General features: G+C 40.8%; 1 protein-coding gene across 42 annotated transcripts in view; it reads right to left on the reverse strand.

Annotated features, from left to right (window-relative positions):
• The window catches only part of LOC127359849 (NACHT, LRR and PYD domains-containing protein 12-like), a 49,550-nt gene that overhangs the window by 2,383 nt on the left and 35,158 nt on the right, over positions 1–12,009 (reverse strand). For 13 of the 42 annotated variants that reach the window (XM_051394114.1, XM_051394113.1, XM_051394108.1 and 10 more), the window contains 8 exons: positions 11,271–11,396; positions 10,631–10,741; positions 10,065–10,163; positions 9,483–9,561; positions 9,092–9,320; positions 6,667–8,470; positions 6,274–6,447; positions 3,561–3,731 (listed from right to left, as the gene is read on the reverse strand). In XM_051394114.1, the coding sequence (XP_051250074.1) occupies positions 3,561–3,731; positions 6,274–6,447; positions 6,667–8,470; positions 9,092–9,320; positions 9,483–9,561; positions 10,065–10,163; positions 10,631–10,741; positions 11,271–11,396 (2,793 nt within the window). The remainder of the gene's footprint in view (positions 1–3,560; positions 3,732–6,273; positions 6,448–6,666; positions 8,471–9,091; positions 9,321–9,482; positions 9,562–10,064; positions 10,164–10,630; positions 10,742–11,270; positions 11,397–12,009) is intronic. The other 29 variants (XM_051394135.1, XM_051394134.1, XM_051394132.1 and 26 more) reach the window with 9 other exon arrangements.

Here is a 12,009-nt window from a genome sequence, read left to right on the forward strand (position 1 = left end):
GTTTTTTGAGTTGCTGGATCTACATTCTGGGTTTCCTGTGGGATGCGAGGCAGGGTTAGAGAGTATCTGGAATTCTCCATCTTCATCATCTTCCTGAAGATAAGATCTGAGCAAGCGTACAAACAAACACACACATTCTACCCGGGTAGCACATACACATTGAATACACTTGGACGGACATGGATACACACTAAGCTTTTGGACTGGACTTTGACCAACATTGATATCAGACAGCAATAAGCTGTAAAGAAACACTTTCACTTTCAGTTCTTTTATTTCTTTTATATATTGGAATGAATCTGAACTGTGATTCTACTTTTTGTTGATTGTGAAATTGTGTTTACCTTTTTACATTATTATTATTTACATTTACTCACTCCTTGAGTTGAACCTGAGTGCAGTAGTTACTTCTGTTATGAATTGGTGACATTGAACTGAATTGTTGTTTAGGTGACGCCTTTAGTTTTTCTGTTCTGTTGCCTGGATTGCTGTGTTTTTATGTAACCACAAGATGGCGCCTCAATTAGTAAAGCAAACACAGGTAACAATACAGGTGACACAGATGATGAGCTGATGACTGATGAATGTTATTCTATAGGATGAGTTAAGAGCAGTTGAATTTTGCTACTCTAATCTAACTCTAATTTGTACCTCAGGGCCGCTGGAAGTCATTTTGAACAGGGGGTGCTGTGAAAAACTTGTTTGGTATTTTTGGACAAAAAACCTATGAGCCTATAGGCCTATTTAAAATACATTTTAAAAATAAATAAATAGATTGAGATTCACTACTTTATTGTCATATACACTTCAGTGCACACAGCCAGGGTCTGTAACACACAGACATCATCAGTTCTCAGATGAATATATGCGCTATTAATTAAACTTCACAATAACGCTATAACAATGCAATAGATTTGTTCAGCTGGCATGAACCCTGAGTCACTGCACCATCTACGTTTATGTCACACGCGACTCTATTAGCTCCAAAATCCTTTTACACAAACCACAAGGAAATAATCTGACTATTTAAACGTTATTGAACAGTTCTCCACATCCATTACGCAAAGAACACACGATCAAAATAACTCTCCATCTCCATCCCCACCACCTTGCAAAAATACTATAGTGTGACGTTAAACTGCATGAATAGATATGAAAGTGCGCAGCGGCATCATGCTCTCACTTTGAGCTACAGACAGGGTGCCCTGGTTACAGGTGTCCAAATGTCGAGGTGCGCTCTGGGGTCGTGGAGATAAAGTCTCTCATGAGGGGACGAATGTCCAGGGAGTTCAGAATGTCTGTGTGGGCATGCATCAGCGAAAGGTGTGTGAGTCTTTTCTGGGTCATGGTGCTGCCTACCCATGTCTTCAAAAGACGCAAGCAAAGAAAGAGCGCTCGGATGAGGCCACGGAGATGGGTAGGCACAGACATAACTCCATCAGTTTTTCTGTCTCTGAAAACATGGCTCTTGTTTGTGGCTGGAGCTTTGTCAAACATGATGCTACATCTTGGACTGTGACACTCTTAGACCCTCTGTCTTTTGTGACATCGGCAAGCTGCATGAGAACCTCTTTACTCGACGACCACGAGCCTGACTGACGTTGACAACGTAACTTCTGTGAACCTGTGTTGATTAGGCCTCAGAATAATTAAATTAAAATCCAAAATACATGTAATAGCCTACGTGTGTCAAAATCATTTCCCCAAATATTCATAAGGAATTTATAAATTGCAAAATATTTTTAATACATTTTTTAAAATCTCCCTCTCGCCACTAGGGGGTGCTGTAGCACCCCTACTTCCCGCGGCCATGTTGTACCCTATCCTGAACATAATTACTGATCGAAAATAGACATGTTAAAATAACCAGAGATACTTGAGGACTGTGATAGGTGGAAATTGAATAAAAAATATTTTTTTTACAAGCATAGACACCTTTATTAGACAGTTACGAGACAGGAAGTCATGTGAGAGGGAGAGAGAGAGAGAGGGAGAGAGAGAGAGAGAGAGGGGGGATGTGACATGCAGCAAAGGACTGGGATTCGATACGGTCGGCTGCGTACGTATACGCATTAAACTTCGCTATGCCATGGCCACCCCACACTAGCTTTGTGTCCCATCTTGGCCACCCCAGTAAAAATGTCCTGGATACGCCACTGCACACGAGGCTAATGCTAGTTAGCAGTGTCCACATGAGGCTTCAGTTTATGCTCTTGTTCAGCACAAACACCAAAACTTGTGTTCTTCATCCTCTCAGCAGAGTTCAGACTCATAAAAACTGTCAGCGTTTGAATTAAAGAAATAAAGTAACTTTAACAAAACTAACAAACTCATGAACAGCACAGCGTCTCTCTCTCTCTCTCTCTCTCTCTCTCTCTCTCTCTCTCTCTCTCTTTAATCCTCTCAGAATCCGGTAGGTTTCCTCATACTCATCCATAATAGACCCTGATGGACAATGACAGGTTGACACCTGAATACTCAAATAAACAATAAAACATACGGCAGGAGGTGTTCAAGGACTGCTCAGAACACAGGAAAATTCAATATCTTCTAAAAAACATAGCAAATATACATTTCCCTGCATTAAACACAACTGATCTCACATCAGTAGTAATTTAGAATAGAATTTAAAATCCTCCTCCTCACCTATAAAGCTCTTCATGGTCAGGCCCCTTCATATCTTAAAGAGCTCATAGTACCCTATTACCCCTCTAGAACACTACGTTCTCTGAATGCAGGGCTACTTGTGGTTCCTATAGTCTCTAAAAGTAGAACAGGAGCCAGAGCCTTCAGTTACCAAGCTCCTCTCCTGTGGAACCAGCTTCCAGTTGTGGTTCTGGAGGCAGACACCCTCACCACATTCAAGAGCAGGCTTAAGACGTTCCTCTTTGATAAAGCTTATAGTTAGGGCTGGATCAGGTGAGTCCTGAACCATCCCTTAGTTATGCTGCTATAGGCCTAGACTATCGGGGGATTTCCCATGGTGCACTGAGCTCCTCTCTTCCTCTCTCTTTCTGCACTCATTCATGTCCCATTAATGCATGTTACTAACTTCACTTCTTCCCCGGAGTTCTTGTGCTTTCTCGTCTCGCAGGTTCTCATGGATCCTGGTGGAGCCTCAATTTTACTGACATCATTATTAATATAAACATTATTATAGTTACTATTATTATTCTCTCTGTTGGGTCTCTGTAAATAATGTTATAAGGAGTTCGGTCTAGACCTGCTCTCTTTGAAAACTGTCCTGAGATAACTTCTGTTATGAATTTGTGACATACAAATAAAACTGAACTGAACTGAACTGAATTGTAGTTTAGGTGACGCCTTTAGTTTTTCTGAATTAAAAGGTAACACACGCTGATGGCAGATGACATCCATCAAAATATCCAAATCTATTTATGATATGAGCCCACAAACCTGGGTGATGCTCACCAACCCATCAGGATAAACCACTGTCCTATTTTCCAATGTTGAAATAAGACATCGGTCCAGGAAAACAGAAATGTCATCACCTTTCCTCTGTCACCTGACTACTACTACTGTATTGATCCGCCTCATACCTGAGAGTTTCCAGTCTCCAGTGTGGATCCTCCAGTCCAGCAGACAGCTTTGTTGCTGAGTCTCCTGGATGATTGTAGCTCAGGTCCAGCTCTCTCAGATGGGAGGGGTTGGAGCTCAGAGCTGAGACCAGAGAAGCACAACCTTCCTCTGTGATCAGACAGCCTGACAGCCTGCAAACACACAGAACAACATGTAGTCCGGTGTAAAAGTACAGGGGTTAAAACAAGTTAATTTGTAATATTAATAATTGTTTCAGTGAATGAATTAAATAATTCAGTAATGCAAATAAACTGAAAGTAATTTAGGTTAAAAGCAGTGAAAGATGAAATGTTAACCGATAGATTAACATAAATTCATAATAAATAAAGTAGAGTGTAAATAGTTAATTAAGTAGTTACATTAAACTGTTCTGTATAGTAGCTGAAGAAAAGTGTGTGGTAAACTAAACATGAATATTCAGATTAGTGTCATTGGTTCATGCTGTTTCATTTGATTGGTTGCTGTAGTTATCACTCAGTGTCACCTGTTGGTAATTGGCCGTAGGTAAGGGAGTGAACAAAAAAGGGGCGGGAGAATCGAGCCAAGAGGACGCCATTTCTGAACGGGAAGGACTGTTTCACGCTTCCTGAAGAGGACTTTACTTCTGCTGCTGTTGGCTTTCATCTTCATCTCTTCATTAACTGTTTCTCCAGGAATTATTCCAGACCGTGAGTTGCCTGCCGCACTGCACCGAGCAACACACAGGCAGGCAAACCTTTCTTATTTTTGTGTCCGTGTGAGGTGTGTGTATGTGTGTGTGTGTGTGTGTGTGTGGGCCCACTATTTTGATTAGTTAAGTAGCATATTTGATCTGAGTTTTATAAGTATAGAGAAATCGTATTAAGGGGTATTAAGATAACTGGAAGCCTTTTTTGGGGAAAACTGATTAGGAGAGACGGCATCCATCCCACTTTGGATGGAGCGGCTCTCTTATCTAGAAATATGGAGAAGTTTATTTCTAAAACCTGACAGTCCAGAGTTGGGACCAGGAAGCAGAGCTGCTGTCTTACACACTTCTCTGCTCTTCCATTAGAACAGTCATCCACCCAAAACCCCATAGAGACTGTGTCTGTCCACCGACCACCTAAATTATTTAAAGAAATAAAAACAAGAGGAGTTCAACATAAAAATCTAATAAAAATTAAAACTAACTCCTCAGTAGCACAAAATAAGAGAATGAAATGTGGACTGTTAAATATCAGGTCTCTGTCCTCTAAAGCTGTTTTAGTGAATTAATTAATATCAGATTATGATATTGATTTACTTTGTCTTACTGAGACCTGGTTGTCCCACGAGGAGTATGTTAGCCTAAATGAATCCACCCCCCCCAGTCATATTAATACTCACATTCCTCGAGGGACTGGCCGAGGAGGTGGAGTGGCAGCCATATATGATTCGAAAAACCTAAACTAAATTATAATTCATTTGAAAGCCTTGTTCTTAGTCTTTCTCACCCAAACTGGAAAACACTGCAGCCAGTTCTATTTGTTATAGTGTCCTGGACCGTACTCTGATTTTATATCTGTTATTTCATTTTTGTTTATCTGTTAACTAACAAAGTAAATATTATTTGTGTTAAACTGGAAAACAACTGGTTAGTTAACTATTATTTCATTTATTTGAAAGAGTTGTCTGGGGTCAGTTATTTAAAATAGTGTAGAGTACATATTAATAGAGCCACTGCTTAGTCTAACAAAGTTGTTGGTTATTCAGTCCTTCCAGAAAAATGCAGAGTTCTTTTGTGATTGGTGCGGGCAAAAATCCTTCATTATGCGGCACGTTTTTTTAAAAATGCGATGGATATTTATGCAATTTTATGCGATGAAATAAACTTGCAAAAATTGCGGGAACTTGCAAAAACTGTTTTTTGAAAAAAAACACCCTGTTCTCAGTAGACTACTACCTTAATGTAAAGAGTCATTTCTTATTACTTCCTATGATAAGCAAGCATACTACATCACAGAAAGTGCTGGGAATATTTAAGTTCTCATCTTGTTTTATTTCAGACCTTAATAAACACATGGCTCAAACTTACAAAACATTGATGAGTCAAACAAGTTCTGTAGCTTTACAAAAAGGAATATGCTACAACTTCTGTAAAAATGAATAAATAAAATATAAAAAAATAAAATGTGTGCTTCCTGTTTTACAGAGGTAGCTATACAAAACAGACATCTTCTGTTAAACTAAGTTTTTCCAATGCACAAAGTGCAATCTCTTACTGTAACGTAAATGTACATACTACTAATAAACTTACAACTGTAAGGTTTTTTAACTAATATGATTTAACCCACTGGTAACAAAAAAGTGCAATCTTGTATTTTTGTTGGCAAATGAGACTGATTTGTGGGCTTCATCATGGCTTCATCGCGGGGTTTGCAGCTTTTTGATGACGTTCACGTTGCGTAATTATGTCACTTCATAACGTTCCCATGGCAACATGGGAAAATGGCTGCTCTTGTGTGAAGTAAACGCAACATTTTTCAACTTTCTGCTAAGATATATGTGACTTTTTTTTTTTTTTGTGCTACAAACACATTACATAATAAACATGTTCAAGGAAAGAGACTCAAACTAAATGAACAAAACAATGTTAGGAAGATTACAATTGTATCCATCAACATAATTCAGGTTTAAAATGGTTATCAGTTGAACAGGTTGATGAATCCTGACCTGAGAGTTTCCAGTTTACAGTGTGGACTCTTCAGTCCAACAGAAAGAAGCTTCAGTCCTGAATCCTGCAGGTTGTTGTTACTCAGGTCCAGCTCTCTCAGACTAGAGGACTGGGAGCTGAGAACTGAGGACAGAGCTTCACAGCTTCTCTCTGAGAGGTTACAGTCACTCAGTCTGTAGAGACAATGATCAACAATAAGAAAAATAACATTTGTGACCAGCACTTTATCACTCAGCCAAAACCAAAAACATTTTAATCTATTAGTTCTGTAAAAATGATATCAGCTAGTGACTAATGTTGGTGATATATAATGTCTTTATAATCTCTCTAAGTCGAAAAGATAGCAGAATATTTAAGTGATTATACAGAAATCCAACTCTGTCTGTACTTACAGAGCTTTGTTGGAGGCTTTGACCACTGGCAGCAGCCTCAGAAGAGCCTCCTCTGAAGCAGAGTATTTCTTCAGGTCAAACACGTCCAGATCTTTTTCTGATGACAGTAAGATGAAGACCAGAGCTGACCACTGAGCAGGAGACAGTTTATCTGTGGAGAGACTTCCTGAACTCAGGGACTGTTGGATCTGATCCACTAGAGAACGATCATTCAGTTCATTCAGACAGTGGAACAGATTGATGCTTCTCTCTGCAGAGATATTCTCACTGATCTTCTTCTTGATGTACTGGACTGTTTGCTGATTGGTCTGTGAGCTACTTCCTGTCTGTGTCAGCAGACCTCGTAGGAGATTCTGATTGGTCGGCAGTGAAAGACCCAGGAGGAAGCGGAGAAATAAGTCCAGGTGTCCTTGTTGATTCTCTAAGGCCTTGTCCACAGCACTCTGGTGGAGATATTTTAGATTCCCTTTGTCTTTAATTAATTTAGACCACCAGGATGTTGTTTGTTGTTCTGCCAGCAGATTGACTCCAGAGTTGATGAATGTCAGATGGACATGAAGAGCAGCCAGAAACTCCTGAACACTCAGATGGACGAAGCAGAAGACCTTGTCCTGGTACAATCCACTCTCCTCTTTAAAGATCTGTGTGAACACTCCTGAGTACACTGAGGCTGCTCTGATATCGATGCCACACTCTGTCAGGTCTGATTCATAGAAGATCAGGTTGCCTTTCTGCAGCTGCTCAAAAGCCAGTTTTCCCAGAGACTCAATCATCTTCCTGCTCTCTGGACTCCAGTGTGGATCTGTCTCAGCTCCTCCATCATACTTGATCTTCTTCACTTTGGACTGAACCACCAAGAAGTGGATGTACATCTCAGTCAGGGTCTTGGGCAGCTCTCCTCCCTCTCTGGTCTTCAACACATCCTCCAGAACTGTAGCAGTGATCCAGCAGAAGACTGGGATGTGGCACATGATGTGGACGCTTCGTGATGTTTTGATGTGGGAGATGATTCTGCTGGCCTGCTCCTGATCTCTGAACCTCTTCTTGAAGTAGTCCTCCTTCTGTGGGTCAGTGAACCCTCTGACCTCTGTCACCATGTCAACACACTCAGGAGGGATCTGATTGGCTGCTGCAGGTCGTGAGGTAATCCAGAGGTGAGCAGAGGGAAGCAGTTTCCCCCTGATGAGGTTTGTCAGCAGCACATCCACTGAGGTGGACTCTGTAACATCAGTCAGGATCTCAGTGTTGTGGAAGTCCAGAGGAAGTCGACACTCATCCAGACCGTCAAAGATGAACACAACCTGGAACTCTTCAAACCTGCAGATTCCTGCTTCTTTGGTTTCAGTAAAGAAGTGATGAACAAGTTCCACCAAGCTGTACCTTTTCTCTTTCAGCACATTCAGCTCTCTGAAAGTGAATGGAAATGTGAACTGTATGTCCTGGTTGGCTTTGTCTTCAGCCCAGTCCAGAGTGAACTTCTGTGTTAAGACTGTTTTCCCAATGCCAGCCACTCCCTTTGTCATCACTGTTCTGATTGGTCCATCTCTTCCAGGTGAGGCTTTAAAGATGTCTTCTTGTCTGATTGTTGTTTCTGGCCTGTCTGGTTTCCTGGATGCTGTTTCAATCTGTCTGATTTCATGTTCATCATTGACCTCTGCAGTCCCTCCCTCTGTGATGTAGAGCTCTGTGTAGATCTGGTTCAGAAGGGTTGGGTTTCCTGCTTTAGCAATCCCCTCAAACACACACTGGAACTTCTTCTTCAGATTGGATTTAAGTTTATGCTGACAAACTCCACCAAAATGTTCTCAATGAAGACAGAAAATATGACCATTAAGTGATTGATAAACAAAATATGACAATTTTATTCCCCTAAAGCAGAAAAATGATCTGCTCAGATAGAAAATATCTATTTTGTTTCTCACTGAGACCAAAAGTTATGGAGCTAACTTATTGCCACCAGTCATTTCAATTAGGGGAAGTGGTTGTTGCCCACATCCAAGAGCACAGATTTTGCTCTTCCGCATTTCACTGTGTTAAACTGCGGGTGGCAAACACCTGGGGGCAGCCGCTATTTAAAACACGTTTTCTGTGAACCCTTGTGCAGGAGGGTGGCGGTGTGAAACCTTCCTTTAAGCAATACATCACAAATTGCCATAACATTTACATTTATAAACTACTGAAGTTAGCAACACATCAGTCAGAAGAAAAGGAGTGGTCTCTCTTTCTATATTTATAAAAATTTGATTCTTTTCAAGATTTTAAATACACTGAATTATCATGACATTGTTATACATTTTAATTTGTGAGTTGTGACCAATTTTGGCTTTAAAGAATGAGTATGTGAATATCTTTTGGTCCGTCTGTTGAGACATCAGTAAATGTCTCATTTATCCAGCGAGTTAAATCTTTAGAGAAATCCTCTTACTGCTCTGCAGACGGTCAGCCAGCTCCTCCTGCTTCATTCTCCTCAGGAAGAGCACTGTGATCTTCAGAAATGCCTCTCTGCTTCTCCTCCTCTGTTCTTCATCCTCACCATCCAACACCTCCTCATCCTCCCTCTGACTCTCTGAGCATTCTTGGTAATCTGAACTCAGAACCTTCTGGATCTTCTTCAGCTCGTTCTTCACAAAAGTGACAATGTTGTCCTCCAGCAGCTGGAACAGAATATTATATGAATGACTCAATCAAAGTCAAATCATGGAAGCAAACATCAGATCCATGTTGGACAGACTGACAATCCACTGGTCTAAAAAGTGCAGCATGGAGATTATTGTGAACACAATAGATGTAAAAGTAGTTGTTGTCCATGTACAGACCATAAATATGGAGTCCAGGTGTGTTTGATGCTGCTGGGCAGACTGACCACTGGGAACCTCTGAGCTCTCCTGGTCCACTCTGTGGAGGAATCATGAAGAATGAGCTCACATTATGTCTGTCCACACAGAGACAAACACAAGGTAAAGGTCCATGAAGTGATATTTGGATGTGAACAGTGAATCTGATGACTCCCTGTAGTGGTAAAGGTTTACTAGTCCTGCTGATCCCACTGAGAATCAACAGCTCAGTTTGGTTCAGTCCCAACAGCTCTCACCAACCCCTCCATATATCTCTCCCTCCCTCACTGTACACTGCTGAAGTGCCCTGGAGCAAGGCACCTAGAGCCTCCAGCTGCTCCAGTGGAGCTGCTCAGTGTCTGCTTGTATCAGACTGGTTGTACTGGGCAGCTCCCAGTGTGAATGTGTTTGACTGTGTGAGTGTGAGGCAGCTGCTGCTGAAAGAGTGTTGGTGCTCAGAGAACTTCATCTGAGTCAGTAAAGGTTGAAAAACTGGAGATTTCACAACTGAGAGTCTGATAAAAACACATCATTTTATTTTCACAATCAGTTTGAAATCCTCACCTTTGATCAACAGAGTGGCGGCCATCTTTGAAGTCTATAGGAAGACCCATAGAGCGATCACTCTTCATGGAGACACAGCTGGGTTCAGGTTTTTTCCTCCTGATAGAAAAACAGGATCAGTTCTGCACTGCACCCACAACACACTGAGACAGAACCTGCCAGTGACTGAATCCACCGACTGTACACAGTGTATTTGTACCCAGGGAGTTCTTGGTTAGGATTTCTATAAAGTCAGTGTTTGATTTAGACATGTTTCACTGTGTATTTTAAAGCTGTATTCAGTGCAGTGTGCAGTATAGGCGGGGAAATGATGGAGTGGAGTGACCATATCGGTCCAATTAGGATAAAAAGAGGAACAGACGTGGTGTCAAAGCAGTGAGTTTCTATAAACTGCTGCAACTATTTGTTCACTGTGAAACTGAGGCTGTTGTAAATTCAGCTGATCAGACACAAACCATCCCTGTCCATTAATAGACATTTTAAAACATTTAAAAAGAGAGATTTCACAACGGAGAGTCTGATAAAAATACATATTTTTATTTTCACCATCAGTTTGAAATCCTCACCTTTGATCAACAGAGTCTTCTTTGAAGTTTAAAGGATTAACCATAGAGTGATCACTTTTCATGGACACACAGCTGGGTTCAGGTTCAGGACAGTCTGGTCTCTGATGGATCCTGATAGAAAGAAATTCATTAAAGCTCACATATTCAGAAACATTCTCACTGAATCAAAGACTTTGTGAAACGATGTATAATTTGAAATGTTTGAATACAGGGCTGGACAATAAGAACAGTGTCTTCAATTACTGACATTATGGACGTGTTACTGAACACAATTGACTGATGTCACACACTTCAACACACTGTCTGAATTCCATATAATTAAAGTGAGAGCAGCTACAACATCTAAGCAGCGAGCAATCAGCTCCCAGTCCAGTCCAGAAGAGCAGAATGTGGAACTGGTCAGACTGGAATGAATCAGGACAAACATCAGCAGTGAGCAACATGAGAAGGGAAATCTGCTCTGATTGATTCAAACACATGTTACTGTTACATTTCTCATTATGAAGCTGAATGTGACAGTTTCTCCTGATACTGATTTGGGATCAGATTGTCCAGCCCTGTTTGAATACTGACAACTACGTACTTCAAAGCCTTTGTGACATGGAGAAGAGTCATGGACAGTTAGAGATCCTCATCTCACCTCTGAGCTTTGGTCCTTGTGTCATGTTCCCCACACAGAGTGCTTTTAGAGGGAGGGACTCCCTCCTCTCTGTCCTCACACTGATCCATAGCAGAGCCCACACCTTCACACAGACACATCAACCTGCTGGGAGAGATTACACATTATTTCCCATCATTCCTCTCAGTCACATGACAAACACACACAGCTCTGATTGGAGGGATTAGTTGACTCGCAGCAACATGAACTGTGAAATGTTGAGTCCCAAAGTTTTATGTTAGAAATGTACAGTGTGGGTCCCCAGCATTTAGGAACTGACAGATTCCAACTCAATTATCATTATTTGCATTAATAAGCATGTATGTATGTCTGTATGGAGAATATTTCAACAGATACTATAGTAGTGGTTTTGGGAGTTGCTGAGGATGATGGATCAAATTCTGACATTTACAAAATACAAAATTGCACTTTAATTTAAACTCCAGGTTCACTGATTTTGAGGTTCTTTATATGCATAATACATTGGAACTGCAATTTAAGAAGCTCTTTGTCATTGATGTTCAGATATTTATTCAAATTTCTGCTGGTGTTCTTTTGCTGTGCAGCATTTTCTCATTGACCTGTGTCTCTGCAGCTGTGGTTATGCATTAAGCAAATAAATAATCTCAAAATTGACGAAGAAATACTCAAAAATCAGCCCACTGGGAGATGAAATATTGCCACAGATGTCAAAAATGTATTCATCATCCTCAATAACCCC

Source organism: Dicentrarchus labrax, unplaced genomic scaffold (assembly GCF_905237075.1).
Source record: "Dicentrarchus labrax unplaced genomic scaffold, dlabrax2021, whole genome shotgun sequence".
Classification (NCBI taxonomy): Eukaryota; Metazoa; Chordata; class Actinopteri; family Moronidae; genus Dicentrarchus; species Dicentrarchus labrax.